The sequence below is a fragment of the Zingiber officinale genome, chromosome 2B, assembly GCF_018446385.1.
Source record: "Zingiber officinale cultivar Zhangliang chromosome 2B, Zo_v1.1, whole genome shotgun sequence".
Lineage (NCBI taxonomy): Eukaryota > Viridiplantae > Streptophyta > Magnoliopsida > Zingiberales > Zingiberaceae > Zingiber > Zingiber officinale.
In genome coordinates this window covers 151805505-151820769 of record NC_055989.1, presented here as the reverse complement: position 1 = coordinate 151820769, position 15265 = coordinate 151805505, and the positions used below count along the sequence as shown (strand labels likewise).

At 45.3% G+C, this 15265-nt stretch overlaps 2 protein-coding genes across 3 annotated transcripts; both read left to right on the top strand.

Annotated features, from left to right (window-relative positions):
• The first annotated feature begins 7128 nt into the window (after window positions 1-7128).
• LOC122047893 (probable glycosyltransferase At5g25310) lies at window positions 7129-9067 on the top strand. Of its 2 annotated transcripts, none has more exons than XM_042609425.1 (4): window positions 7129-7359; window positions 7435-7640; window positions 7850-8195; window positions 8263-9067. In XM_042609425.1, exons 1-4 carry the CDS (start codon window positions 7138-7140, stop codon window positions 8938-8940), a joined length of 1452 nt encoding a protein of 483 aa, XP_042465359.1. In that variant the 5' UTR covers window positions 7129-7137; the 3' UTR covers window positions 8941-9067. The 2 variants fall into 2 exon arrangements, with proteins under 2 accessions (XP_042465359.1, XP_042465358.1); XM_042609424.1 differs by having other exon boundaries at window positions 7429-7640; window positions 8263-9066.
• A 400-nt stretch (window positions 9068-9467) lies between these two features.
• LOC122047892 (glycerol kinase-like) lies at window positions 9468-11717 on the top strand. Its single transcript, XM_042609423.1, has 3 exons — window positions 9468-9792; window positions 9864-11061; window positions 11265-11717. The coding sequence occupies exons 1-3, from the start codon at window positions 9656-9658 to the stop codon at window positions 11508-11510; spliced, it is 1581 nt and encodes a 526-aa protein (XP_042465357.1). The 5' UTR covers window positions 9468-9655; the 3' UTR covers window positions 11511-11717.
• Window positions 11718-15265: the final 3548 nt, after the last annotated feature.

Here is a 15265-nt window from a genome sequence, read left to right as displayed (position 1 = left end):
CTTCACTGATCTCGGATCAGCTTATCAGCGCATCGTATTTCTTATCTCCCCCGTTTGGGGTCGAGCGGTTGTCACTGGTCTCGGACCAGCTTATCGGATCTTCTATCTCCCCCGTTCGGGGTCGAGCAGTCGCCACTGGTCTCGAACCAGCTTATCAGTTATTTAATCTCCCCCGTTCGGGGTTGAGTGTCCTTCACTAATCTCGGATCAGCTTATCAACGCATCGTATTTCTTATCTCCCCCGTTCGGGGTCGAGTGGTCGTCACTGGTCTCAGACCAGCATATTGGATGTGCTATCTCCCCCGTCTGGGGTGGACCGGTTTCCATTGGTCGCGGACCTGCTTAGCGAGTTCGCCTATCTCTCCTGTTCAGAGTCGAGCCATCTTTAATGATCACAAACAAGAGTGTCCACTGGTTTCGGACCAGGATATCTTACCGGCTCTATGCTCGCTCTGCTAAAGACTTTCACTTCCATGCGCCTTCGATTCACAGGCTACGCTCCAGTTCAGTCCACGTGTGATGTGCTCGCTCGGCTAAAGACTTTCACTTCCATGCGCCTTCGATTCACAGGCTACGCTCCAGTTCAGTCCACGTGCAATGTGCTCGTTCGGCTCACGACTGTCGCTTCTATGTGCCTTCGATTCACGGGCTACGTCCAGTTCAGTCTACATGCGATGCGCCCGTTCGGCTCATGACTTCCGTCTCTGCACATTCGATTTCATGGGCTATGCTCCCGTTCGGTTTTCGGGCTCCACTCCTGCCAAGCGCTGCTTCGCCTCTTGCTCGGTATTTGTCGAGGCGCTCACTTAGCGTTCGCCCGATGGTTGGCCTGGCAGCAGCTCGACCCTATCTTTCGTCGCTCGGTCGACACTTTGGTCTCTTGGCCACATTTTACGGCAATTAGATTAACATTTTATGATCACCTGTTGGTCATTCTCTGGGCCACTCGATCAGCACTCTAGTAGCTGTCCGACTAGTATCGCTCGGTCGTCCATTCGACCACATGCTTGAACTATGTCGCACGCCCGACGCTTCCTAGGTCGCCCAGTCGCATTTTACAGTCATCCAGTCAACAATTTTTGGATGGCTCGGTTCCCATTCTCCTAATCCTTCGGTCGGCATCCTCGTGGTCACGTGCTCGGCATCGTCCGCCCAGCGTCTATCCACTCGATCGACATCCTTCCGATCGCCCGGTCGGTATCTTCGCGGTCGTGCACTCGACACCGCTCGTCCGCTCGATCTACTCGTTATCTCGCATGTCGCTCGGTCTACTATCATTTTACTCGTCACTCATTCGATATTATTTTCGTCGTGCGCCCGACATCGTCATCGCTCACAAAGATGTTTTCGTTGCTCGTTCGACATTTGACCGGTATCTCACTCGGCATCTGTCCGATTATTGGCTTAGTATTATTTCTCATAGTCCGCTCGGCATTGTTTCCATCCCTCATGAGACACCATACAACGATTGCTCGCGTAACATTATGCGAGGGATTCAATGATGGGATTTTGTTATCGAGAGCGTTTCAGCTTTTGCGAGAGCGGTTCGGCTTTAGCGAATAACTATCTAGTCAGTCGGACTTGCACCTCCTTCGACTAGACTTGAAGGGAAGGCTTGTAATGCGAATGTAGCCTTTAGGGCTTGGGAGGAATTAAGAAGAAAGAGGGGGGTGTTTTCTGTTGGTGCAACCTTAGGTCAAGGTTGACCTGGTTGACCCGACTCGAGTTGACTTGACTCGAGTTGTATTTTGATGTTTGACTTGGGAAGATTGTTGATGCAACTTTAGGTCAAGATTGACCTAGTTGAGTTGCATGTTGATGTTTGACACTCGTGAGAGAGTTCTATTCTTGATATGGGACAAGAATAGATGTTTGGGAGATTATTGGTGCAACCGTAGGTCAAGGTTGACCTGGTTGACCTGATTCGGGAAAAAGTCCAAGTATGGAGACTTGGCAACGGAAAAGTCCAAGCAGGGAGCTTGGCACTAGAAAAGTCCAAGTATGGAGACTTGCATGGAAAGGCAGGGAGCTTGGCGCGCGAAAAGTCCAAGTATGGAGACTTGGTATCGGAAAAGCAAGCGAGGAGCTTGGCACGAGGAAAGTCCTAAGCTGGGATGTTAGGCGGTTGGAAAGTCCAGTGAGTGAAGCCATGCGGTGGGAAAGTCCTGGGATGTTAGGCGGTTGGAAAGTCTGGTGAGTGAAGCCGAGTGGAAAGTCCTAATGGGATGTTAGGCGGTGGGAAAGTCCTAGCGGGATGTTAGGCGTTGGGAAAGTCCTAAGCGGGATGTTAGGCGGTTGGAAAGTCCCGTGAGTGAAACCGGGCAAGGAAAATCCAGATGGATCGGGATGATCGACTTGGTGTTGAAAAGTCTAAGTGGGTCAAAGGATTGACCGGACACTTAGCGGGAAGTGCTAGCGGTCAAGGAGTGACCGGATGCTAGGCATGATGTACCAACAGTCAAGGTTGACCGGATGTTGGTGTGGAAGCCTTAGGTTTAGGGTTGAAAAGTTTGGATCGGGCTGCAGACCGATCCAATGATCATAGCTTATCGATCGACGGTGACCGATCGGTGACGATCGATATGCTGCGATGGTTATCGATCGATGAGACCGATCGAGATCGATGGCGGCGGAGAAAGAAGCTGATCGGTCCGTAGACCGATCAGAGGTCTAGCCGCCATGCGTCGATCCGTTTCTGATCGGTCCATGGACCGATCGGGGGAACGAAGCATAGGCTTCTTTCACGATTGGTCCGCGAACCGATCAGATGTTGCTGATCGGTCCGCACCGATCGGGCTTCGATCGCGACACCGATCGGTGCGGACCGATCGGTTCTAGCGTTGCTGGCCTAGTTTCTTCATTGTCTTCTTTGCGGTATAAAGGGTCGCGAAAACTTCTTCCTCTTCTCTTCTGCTCTGCTGTTCTAGTGCTTGAGCTTTGTTGAGCTCTTCTTCGCAAGCTTCGCGTGAGCTTCTTCCTTCGGCTGGGACTCCGACTGAGCTGCTGTTGGCGTCTGAGAAGTTGTTGCTTCTTCAACGATCGATAAGAAGGCAAGGGTTGTTTACATTTGCTGTGTATTTACTTCTTGCTTCTCTTGTATTTGTACTCCTTATCTTGCTGTTGCAAGAAGTAGTTGTGGCGAGGTTTCTCCACCCATAAGGAGCTCATATTTAGCCGGTTCTCCGGGGACTCATCCACCGACGGATTGGTAGGCTTCGTCCACCTTACGGACACGCCGAGGAGTAGGAGTTCATCTCCGAACCTCGTTACATCGGTTTATTTTTCTTCTCCTTAGTTTCTTCCTTGTATTTCCGCTGCGACTAACCCTAACTGTAGGAAGAACGCGAGAATTTGGGGCGGCTATTCACACCCCCCTCTCTAGCCGAGTACGAAGGATCCTAACAAGTGGTATCAGAGCGAGGCCGCTCTTCGACGGATCAACACCCGGGGGAGCACGGGCTAGAGATGGATCTCTATGGAGAAGATATCACGATTCAACCCTTCTACGAGTCTCACGACAACTTCACGTATTGGAGGGTAAGGATGATGTATTTTCTTAGGACTAATATGTTAAATTGGTTTTGTGTACAAGAAGGGTTTTCCCCTCCGATGGATGAGGAAGGAAAACCTATCAAGAAGAAGGAGTGGACGAAAGAGCAAATCCGACAATCCGAAATCAATGACGAGGTAACAAAAATTATTGAATTTGCGTTACCTAATAATGTTTTGTGCAAGATAGATAAGTACAACAACGCCAAGGAATTGTGGAACAACTTGGCCAAGTTCCATGAGGAGAGCTCCACTTCAAGCCATGAAGAGGAGTCAAGTGAACTAAGTAGCTCACACCATGGAGGAGAGGAATTAGAAGTTGAGGGTTACTCAACATCTAAGGAAGAAGAGGATGAGAGCACTTCTTCAAGATTGGAGCAAGAAGAAGAAGCATCTACCTCCGGAAGGGATGAAGAAGAGAGCATCCATCCATCCTCGACCCTAGGTAACTCAAACACTTTAAGTTCAAGTAAATTGCATATAATGTGTTTTGAGTGTAGGGAATTTGGACATTACAAGAGTCCGCCACTAGAAGGGCTTCTTCCTCCTTCCTAGCCGGCGCCGAAGCAGGCCGCCGGCTGCTGCTCTCCTCCACCTCCTATCCTCCGACCTCCACTGCAGCGCTTCACCAGGGGAAGGGTCATTTTCTTCCGCCCCCTCCTCGCTTCTTACCTCCTCCTCCGCTATCTGCTATTTTAGGCATCAGATCTTTCTAGGAATGGCCAGATCTGTGACCTCAGGAGCCATCTCGATGCTCCTCTCCAATCCTTCTCCTGACTCGCCTACGGACTTGCCAGATACCCTCGTCCAGATCGTCGATCTGAAGCTTGTCGACAACAGCAGCACGCGTTTCATGGGCGACCACCGGGTTTAGGAGCAGGGCCTCCGTGTTCTGATCCGCCGCCTGCTGGAACAGGTGTCACCACCTCCAACGTCCGCTACTGTCTCATCCAGCGTTCGTCAACGATTCTCGTCTCCGCTGCCGCCTCCAGCGATTGCTGCCATCACTGTCACTGCCACCTCAAACGACCACCGCCGTCGTCGCCTCCAGCGACTGCCACAGCCACCTACGGTGACCACCTTCGCCGCTTTCAGCGGTAGTCGTCGCCGCCTCATCCATGGTCTTCGTCCTCCGAGCATCCGCCGCCCAAGGGGTTACGCTTAGTATTATTTATCTGGTTCGGCCTGCGAGCTGAGAGGGTGTTTGGCCTACGTGTCGTCATTGTATTCTGGCCTTCGTGCCCCTATCCCGGCCTACGAGCCGATGTTGTGATTAGACCGCTCGTTATCTTGCATATCCATGTCGCGTCCGGCTTTGAGCCACCGGAGCCAGCTGACGACTCGATCAGTATCCCGACCAGCTCATCCATCCATCCGAGGGTGCCCCCTAGGGCCAAGGTACGTCGCCGTATTCATTTTGTACTTATTTTATTGTCCTGTTATTATGCGGATGCTTATATATTTGTGGGACTCGCCTCGAGCATTGGGGTACCAGAGACCGGGGTGACCCGGTCGCTGGCTGCAGGTAGCATTGACCGGAGGATTTCTGATGACTTGGTCAACACAGAAGACAACTCACCCTCTGAGTCATGGAGATGCGGTCAACATCCCAGCCACGTCATCCCGGAGACTCCGTCTTCCTAGATTCCTGACAGGATTATATATATATATATATGGCAAATGGTCAATATTCAATATATGCATTATAAATTATACGGTGATAAAGATGAACCTTCAAAAATTAAGTCAAAGTGGGGAGATCGATTGACAGAGCAATCAAAGACAAGAGACAGTCAACCTTCAGGATGAACAACAAGAGTAGGGACATATCTGAATGGGTCACACATCGATCAGAGCTCTAACGGCCAGTCGGACCTTAATGGCCGACTAGGACTCAAAGCAAACGGCGAGCCAGACCTTGAATGGCCAACTAGGCCCCAAAGTATGATCTCAGATCCCTTGTGCCTACAAGCAAAGTGAAATGAGTATTGAGAACTCAACCGATCGGGCCTACCCAATTGGCTACCCTTCAAGTTTCCACTTATGAGTGACGGATAAGGCTTAAGGCTAAGCATTAATGAACTCGACCAACTACTCTAGTTGATTAGACTTACAGGCCGATCGAACACTCCGCGCCTTTGAGGCAAGCAGAGAGGCTGAGTGAAAGCTGAGTTATTGACCGCACTCTACAAGACCGAGCTGGCGGTCCTCTTTGATGGTGGCCGGTTGGCCCAAAGTGGGCCCAATGGCTTTGTATGTTTTTTTGGAAGTTTGTGCCACGAATGACAGAGAATATCCTACCGATAAATCGCACTTCTAAAGCTTCTAGCATGTCACATCATAGAGATTTACAGACTCATTTTAGGAAAGGTGTCGAAGTCACTTTATAATCTATCCTTTTCTCGTGAATGCTTTGAAATGTGTGCAAAGACACAACAGTGACACTATAAAAGGAGGACTTTATTTACAACGCTAGGGTGTTAAAAGGCTTGCCTATAGTGTCCGAATGGAGGTCGACTACAACGGTTGATCGGGGCAATCAATGTCCGATCGGCAAGAGACTTGTCCGAGCGGGTTAATCGTCTAGCTCGGGATAAGACGGTAAGACAGCCAAACACGCAGTGTAGAACGGTAGGACGTTGAGGAGACCGAAGAGCTTGCCCGATTGGGAGGGACAAGCTACTACACCATTATTATATCTCTCGATATCCTTTTAGGAGATAGTGTCGCTGACACGAAGTATAGTCAACAGGCAGATTATATGGCGGAAACTTCTACTGTCTTGTCAGGGATATGCATGTCCTATTAAAGTATGATGTTAGAGGCACTTTCCTAACAGGTCCTTTCATAGGACACATTGGAGAATGTATTCATATCTCGAGGAGCGTGCACGTCGTCCACCAAGACTCTATATAAAGGGGGGTCAAGCATCGGTGGAGGTACACGTTATTCATTGTTTGCGCTTGCGTTATTGTTGCTCCACTTTCCTCTATAGTTTTGGTGACTGACTTGAGCGTCGGAAGTCAACGCAGGAGACCCCTTGGCTCGTCACTGACGTTGCTTGTTTTGCAGAGCGGGACGCAGTCTACATCCAATCAATGCAACAACCACACCCCTAACTTTACACTTTCCCATTTTTCAGATAGGATCACGTGCAAAGACACAATAGTGACACTATAAAAAGATGTCTTCAGCTATAGGTGGAGGTATATGATACTCTATAATTTCACACACTCGTTATTACAGTTTGTTTCTACTATTTTCTCCTCATCACTTGATTATTGACTTGAATATCGAAGGGTCAATATGTGGATCCCTTTCTTGATCCAATATTAACGCTTTTATAATACTCAGGATCGTGAGGAGTCTCCATCCAAACAATAAATAAAATTATGTTCCCAGTCAAATATCTTTATCATTTTTGGACCGGATAAAAAAAACAAACAAAGAGGTCAAAATCAAGATTATATAATCAAGAAATAAACATATACAGTTAATATTTAGTTTCTTAAAAATTAAATATTTTCCAATATTTATTTCTTACTATAAATTACATTCCACGGAAACGAAACAGGGACCTCGCGCGCCATGGAGAGATTGGAGCACGGCCACGGCCATGGCGATGGCGATGGCGATGGCGGCTTCCGGCGACCCACCCTCCTCCTCATCCTCGTCGCCGCCTTCCCTATCCTCTCATTCTTCGCCATCAACCACGGTATCGTCTCCGTAAATTTCCAAACCAAAAGCATCGCAATCAATCATGGAACCATCTCGCACGCACCTTCCCCGACGATCGACGGAGACAGCGCTGTGAGTAGTATTGGCTTGTTATATCCTCTTTTGTAAATCCAATTCTTTGTCCTTTAATCTTGGTTACAGGAGCAGAGGATTCGAAAGAGGAAGAAGAAGAAGCTGGGCGGTGGCGGCGGCGGTGATGGGAAGGTGGAGGAGGATCTCGTCATGGCGAGGGCCGCAATTAGAAACGCTATAATTTCCGGAGGAAACTCATCGTCGTCTAGTCTACTAGTCGTTCCCGGCGACGAGACGCCGCTCTCAACCGCCGTCTACCGGAATCCCACCGCTTTCCTCCGGTGAGACTACTCTGTTTCTTCCGTTCTTGTTCTGAGAATAATCATTGCGCTTTTCGAAAGCAAGAAAGGTTCTTTCTCCGGAAAGAGGAACTACTCGAAATCGAAAGATTCATGACTTCCCACGAGAGAAGAAAAAGATCCAAAAAGAAATGCTTCGACTGTACGCCCATACTATTCACGTTGTGATGAATGATGATTGAATTCTTCAGGAGTTACGAGGAGATGGAGAGGAGGTTCAAGGTGTACGTGTACGACGAAGGCGAGCCGCCGCTAGTGCACGACGGCCCTTGCAAGAGCATCTACACCACCGAGGGGCGGTTCATATCCGAAATGGAATATTCCGGCGTCCGGACGAGGAATCCGGCTAAAGCCCACGCCTTCTTCTTCCCCTTCAGCGTCACCAACATGGTCCACTTCCTCCACCGCCCCACTCCCTACGACATAACCAAGCTCAGGGGCTTCCTCGCCGGCTACGTCCGCTCCGTCGCCTCCAACCACCCCTTCTGGAACCGCTCTGCCGGCGCCGACCACTTCATGCTCTCCTGCCACGACTGGGTACGTACGACTCGAACTGCGGAATCGAAACAGAGGAATTTGAATTATGATGAAGCATGATTTGCAGGGGCCGTTGGCGTCGAGAGGCCACCGGGAGCTGTACGAGAACTCGATACTAGCGTTCTGCAACGCGAATACTTCCGAAGGCTTCAATCCCCGGAAGGACGTCAGCATCCCGGAGATCAACCTCTACTCCGGCTTCTTCCCGGAGGAGCTCCATAAGCCGGTGGCTCCCGGCCTCACCGCCCGGCCCTACCTCGCATTCTTTGCCGGCGGCCGCCACGGAGCCATCCGCCAGGAGCTCCTCCGGTTGTGGAAGGGGAAGGTCCCGGAGATGCCGGTATTCGAGTACCTCCCAGGCCGCCCCGGTGGCAAAGACTACTACTCCTTCCTGCTGCAGTCGCGATTCTGCCTGTGCCCGAGCGGGTACGAGGTGGCGAGCCCGCGTGTGGTGGAGGCAGTGTACGCGGAGTGCGTGCCGGTGATCGTGTCGGAGAGCTACGTTCTGCCGTTCAGCGACGTGCTGAGGTGGGAGGCGTTCTCGGTGGCGGTGACGGTGGAGGAGCTGCCGAGGCTCAGGGAGATACTGGAGGCGCTTCCGGTGACTGAGTTGAGGAGGCTGAGGGAGGGGGTGAAGGCCGTGAAGAGGCATTTCGTGCTGAACTCGCCGGCGAAGAGGTTCGACGTGTTCCATATGATACTGCACTCCGTGTGGCTCCGGCGACTCAACATCAAGATTCTCTAATAATATTTCCCTTTTTTTAAAAAAAAAAATCAATTTAGGGATAAATTGTCATGTATATCTATTTGTCCTTTTCTTTTTAAAAATTCTTGTTTTTCATTAATGTAGAACAAATTTTAGATTATAATTTCATAAATCATTAACGTAGTTTTTTTTAAGAAAATCATTTAGAAAAGCAGCATTTTTGTTCTAAAAATTATAATTTAGATGGCTTTATTTTTAAATATTTATTTGAATTAATTTCAAATATTTTATTATTTGGCAAACTCCTTAATAAATTATAAAAGTTTATTTGGCAAACTCCTTAATAAAAGTTTATTCGATAACTAAATATAAAAGCATGACACCACATATTTCAAAAATACCATTGTCCATATTTAATTTAATTAATATTCCATCAATTTCGATTAATATTAAAATAGTTTTTAACTATAAATATAATTTAAATAAAATAATAATTTTAAATATAAAGATAAATAATAATTCAATTATGATTTGTTGTCCCTCCTATTTCAATGGTCTTACGGCTACCCGTTTGCCTCCACCACACTCAACTCTGATCCCCCTTTTTCGAATCTCCTCTTCGTCTTTTTTCCATCGGCAAAAATTAGGTTTTGAATCTTGCAAACAGGTCGAAGTCTCAAATCTATCGATTTGTTGCTACAGATCGTCGTCGGATTCTTAGAAATTGGATTATTGGTAGATCGAAGCAACGGACATGGCCGGCGCCGAAGATTTCTTCATAGGAGCCGTCGACCAGGGCACCGCTAGCACTCGCTTCATCATCTATGACCGTCACGCCAAGCCCGTGGCCAGCCACCAAATGGAGTTCACCCAGTTCTACCCCGAAACCGGGTATGTGATTCCTGATCTCGTTGGCGTTTGGGTCGATCCGTCGATCACGGAGGTGGGATGATTGCTTGCAGATGGGTGGAGCAGGACCCGCTGGAGATCTTGCAGAGCGTGCGGGTGTGCATGGAGAAGGCGCTTGAGAAGGCCACGGCAGCCGGTCACGACGACGTCGGCGCCGGCCTCCGCGCCGTCGGCATCACTAACCAGCGGGAGACCACGGTGGTGTGGAGCCGCTCCACCGGACATCCCCTTTTCAATGCTGTCGTGTGGATGGACGGCCGTACCAACGACATATGCCACCGCCTCATCACCCAGCTCCCCGGCGGCCGCAACCACTTCGCCCCCTCCTGCGGCCTCCCCATCAACGCCTGCTTAAGCGCCCTCAAGATCATCTGGCTCCTCGAGAACGTGGACACCGTTAAGGATGCTGTCGATTCCGGCGATGCCATGTTCGGTACGATCGATACTTGGTTGATTTGGAATCTCACCGGCGGATGCAGCGGAGGCGTCCACGTCACCGACTGCTCCAACGCGGCGCGGACCATGATGATGGACCTCCATACTCTAGAATGGGACGCCGCCGCGCTCGACGCCCTAGGCATCCCCATCAGCATACTCCCTAAAATCATCAGCAACTCGGAGACCGTCGGCGTTATCGCTGACGGCTGGCCTCTTGCTGACACCCCCATCTCCGGTTGCCTCGCAGACCAGCACGCCGCGATGCTGGGCCAACTGTGCCAAAACGGCGAGGCTAAGTGCACCTACGGCACCGGTGCCTCCATCCTTCTCAACACCGGCGAGCAGATTGTGAAATCCACGCACGGCCTCCTCACCACCGTTGCCTACAAGCTGGGTCCCGAGGCCGCCGCCGACTACGCCCTGGAGGGCTCTATAGGCATCGCCGGCGCGGCCGTGCAGTGGCTAAGAGACGCGCTGGGCGTCATTCGGACAGCGGCGGAGGTCGAGGCGATTGCGGAGCTCGTGGAGAACTCTGGAGGCGTGTACTTCGTGCCGGCGTTCAACGGGCTGTTGGCGCCGTGGTGGCGCGACGACGCGCGCGGGGCGTTCGTCGGAATCACCAGGTTCACCAACAGAGGCCACATAGCACGGGCAGTGCTTGAAGGCATCTGTTTTCGGGTGAACGATGTGCTCACTTCGATGCACAAGGATGCAGAAGACTATGGCTACAGTGAGTTCAAGACAAAAGACGGTAAATTGTTGCTTCGCGTCGATGGCAGCGCCACCTTGAACAATCTGCTGATGCAAATCCAGGTTCAATATTATGATTTGTGACTTTCAATAACACTTTTAAAACATTTGAAGCGCCATTTTCAGAATTCACATGCTCGCATAGATCTCTTGATTTCGATTGAACTAAAACAAAGCCAATATCATGCCATTTTCAGCTTTCACTTTGCTAATACCTATTTTTGCACCTGTATTAACAATGACAATTTCTCTAACTGCTAATGTAGGCTGATCTTTCCGGTAGCCCAGTTGTCCGATCTGCAGATATCGAAACTTCAGCACTCGGAGCCGCGTATGCAGCTGGACTAGCTATCGGTGTGTGGACTAAAGAGCAGATATTTGCCTCTAGACGTGAAAAAAAGGTGACAATCTTTAGCCCGAAACTATCCGAAGAGAACAGAGAGAAGAGGAATGAATCATGGCACAAGGCTGTGTCTAGAACTTTTGATTTGGCTGATCTCTATTCTGAATAAATTATCATCAGAATCATAGTTCCATTTAGTTGTTGATCTATGAACATGAGGCTTCTGCAAATTTTGGTTCTTGGAGAATCTGATACATTAGGAACAAGTCTTTTGTTTTTATTTATTTTGGAGAAAAAAATAATGCAACATCAATTCAATTTTCTTTTCCTGGGAAGTGAGAAACAGTATTGATGTTGTTCTTGAAGTGAGTAAGTAAGATACTAGTTTGGTATTTGTGCATGATGTGAAGTGCTCTTAATCATGAATTCTGATATTGAAATTTTAACAACCATATGAACTCGAAAAGAATCATGCACATAATCTAGTAGCATTGAATTTTACAACACAAATTAAATGAAATAATATAAAGATGATGAACTTAAATGCATGAAATCCTGATCCTAAGAAGAAGAACAACTTCTGTAGGGATTTGAGTGATGGTGTCATACTTTCCTGACAAATGGAAAGCTGAAAGATTTCGAATTACCTAATTCTACGGGACGTCCTATAAATATATTACTGGATCCAATTCTATTATTAGTCCATCATTAATAATAAAATATGGATTAACAAGTTCTCCGTATAAACTCACATCCAACATCAATTCGATATTGTTGCTACTTGACCTCCGCTTGAAATCAATTTTACGACATATATCACATGGAAATAATGTTATTCTCTCATGCTTCTTCAATGTTGTTGCTAGGCTAGTTAGACCATACCACAATTCGGAACTGTCGGTTTGATAGTTCATAGGGGTCAATCCTTAATTTTAATTGTCCAAGACGATTACGGTTTATTGTTCGGAACCTCCAGTTTACGGTTCACTATTATTCGTCATAATTCAAGATTATTATATTAAAAAAATTATAAATTTATTAAAAAAAAGTTTGTACTTATTTAAGTTGCATATGTATCCCCTTAGGGTATAGACGAATCAAAGTTTACCTAGTTCTCTTACCTTTTTACTCCTTTATCTTATGAAATGGCGTTGTTACTTCCATTTGTTCCTTTAGTATTTATTCCTTCAGTATCAAATTCTTTGACTTCATCATCTAAAAGTTACATTCCTTGGCTTCGTTTTTTCTATGGTGTAATTGTCAAATAATACTTGAGCTTCCAACAAGTCGGAAGATAAAATCAATCGTCGTTCATTCAATATGTTTCCGCTGACACTGAACATTAGACAAGCAAAAATTTCTTTGGTAATTAAGCAGAGGACAGAAAAGTTTTGATTCTTTTATGACCATCACTTTATGACATTAAAATCTACTTTGCTATTTGTTTCATTAAAACTAAAAAAAGTTGTAAAATAATTTTCAAGTTTTTGTGTGGAATTTGAGGATACTCATGAATATTTTGTCCGTTTTTTAATAAAATTTATGTTTTTATAAGTTTAAATTACTACTACTAGTATTTTGTATTCCAAATATTATATTTAATATTTTATATAATATTATTTATAAATATCATATATATAATTTCTAATATTATATATAATATTATTAGGATTAGGAGAGAAAAAATCTTTAAATGAAATTAAAGCATCATACTACAAACCTAACCTTTCTGGTAAAATTTCTAACTTATATATAGGGTCTAAAAGCAAATACAACTAAATAAATTTCAGGAATATAAAAAATATTTTTCCATTTTATTTTCATTGCTAATAAAAAAAAGATAAAAATTCATTGGTATTATTTACACTACAAAAAATTGCCTAAAATTAAATCAGAGGTAGAATAATAAAAATCGAAAAGTTGTTTGATTGCATCATTAAATATTTTTAAAATTTCACAAATACTATTACAAATATTCTATTATTGTGAATATTATATATATATATATATATATATATATATATATATATTAATATTTTGTGTAAAAAATTAACATAATAATTCGTTATATATATATATTGTGTAAAAAATTAACATAATAATTCGTTATATTGAAATGAATCTTGTAATAATTGATACGTTGAATTCCAATATATTGGTATATCACGTGAACATTTTTCATGCATCATTCTATTATTTAATAAAATTTAAGTCATTGTTTTATTATAGAAGGATGCGACCATAAATAGGAAATAACAATTCTAATTGCTTTAATATAATTTTCTAAATTTTTTAATCTATCTTGAATATATAAATTTAAAATATAATATACGCAATGAATATAAAAAAATAAACCACCAATAATAGGTTGACATATAAATTTTAGTTTTTCATTACTAGCGGTATTAGAACTAACATTATCAAATGATATTGAAAATATTTTATGAGTTAGTCCATATTCTTCTAAAATTAAATATAATAATTGTGAGATGTTGTGAGCACTATGTGATTCATCAAAAACTCTGTATGTTAATATTTTTTTTTGATATTTAAGGAGTTATCAATCCTATAGCAGGTCACATTCATATATAAATGTATTTGCCAATGATCACTTTAAATATCGGAACATAAATAAATTTTATATTTAATTTACTAAATTATTCAATTAATTTTTTTCCTTATTTTACTAATTTTTAAATTGTACGAGTAAGTGTACTTCTAGGAACATGTTTAGCAAATGAATTTGTTGGTGCAATCGTTCTTAGGTCAAATTTGACCAATTTGACTAAGCTCGAGTTGGTCTGGGTTTGAGTTTCGATATTTGATAATGTGTGATAAAGAAGTCAAGTTGGTCAAGAAATGACTGGATACTTGAATGGAAAAGTCCTAACTGGAGGTTAGACAAAGAAAGTTCTTGTTGGGATCTTAGATGGCTAGAGGGGGGGTGAATAGCCTCTTAAAAACTTAAACACAAATTTCTACAAAAAACTTGTTAGCACAGCGGAATTAGAAAACTAAAACAAGAAGGAGACAATCACACTAACACACTGATTTACGAGGTTCGGGGATAACTTGCCCCTACTCCTCGGCGTGTCCGTAAGGTGGACGAGCCCTTGATCTTCGGTAGATCACACCCCGGATGACTCCGGCTAATGAAGCTCTCCTTCTCGGTGGAGTAACCTCTCCACAAAGTCTCAAGAAATATATATGTTAAAGCACAAGACTTACAGAGCTCGGTGGCAAAGAAGAATGAACTAAAGCTTACAACCACGCGAGGATCAGTGGAAACAGGAACTCACAGATCGCAGTTTTTCACACGAGAGCTCAAGAACGATCAACAGAACTTTTTTCACTTTCTTGCTTTCTTGTTGTTGTCATCTTTCCAGCATACACTGCTTCTTATGTCTCTGCTCGATCAGCCTGCACCGGATCGCTGCCAACCTGCATCGAATCCCTGCTGCAAGCTACGACGTCGCCAATCGCTTCTCTTCCTCTTCTGATTCTCTGAGCTCACACCAATAGAACCACGGTCTTCACTGGTGCCTCTGAGCTCGAACCAATCACCAGGAGTTAAGCCAATCGCCGCCTGATCACTGCCAGAAACACAACCAATCGCAACCTGTAGCCGTTGCTGCTTCAAATGCATTTGACGCAGAGAAAGCAGTGGAAAGATCCTTTGTCTCATTCCTTTGATGAGGCTTAATTTGAAACTAAGCAGTGGTATGGTATCTGCAACCTGCATCTTCAAAAGACTCACAGCAGAAGGTTAAACAAGGATGGGCAAAAATAAGTGCGAATCAGAAAACATCAGAGAAAGCGCATGCACAATGAACTTAACTGTGGATCGGTCAGCAGACCAATCACAGACCCCTGGACCGATCAGACAACAGCCTGATCGGTCTGGGGCTGGTCCGATCGGTCGTG

Bases quoted from the DNA above. Each gene is read 5' to 3' on its own strand.
- LOC122047893 (XM_042609424.1), top strand. From the start codon at position 7,138: ATGGAGAGATTGGAGCACGGCCACGGCCATGGCGATGGCGATGGCGAT. The intron at 7,641-7,849 runs GTGAGACTACTC...TGAATTCTTCAG, and splicing joins AATCCCACCGCTTTCCTCCG to GAGTTACGAGGAGATGGAGA. The intron at 8,196-8,262 runs GTACGTACGACT...CATGATTTGCAG, and splicing joins TGCTCTCCTGCCACGACTGG to GGGCCGTTGGCGTCGAGAGG.
- LOC122047892 (XM_042609423.1), top strand. From the start codon at position 9,656: ATGGCCGGCGCCGAAGATTTCTTCATAGGAGCCGTCGACCAGGGCACC. The intron at 9,793-9,863 runs GTATGTGATTCC...GATTGCTTGCAG, and splicing joins CAGTTCTACCCCGAAACCGG to ATGGGTGGAGCAGGACCCGC. The intron at 11,062-11,264 runs GTTCAATATTAT...CTGCTAATGTAG, and splicing joins ATCTGCTGATGCAAATCCAG to GCTGATCTTTCCGGTAGCCC.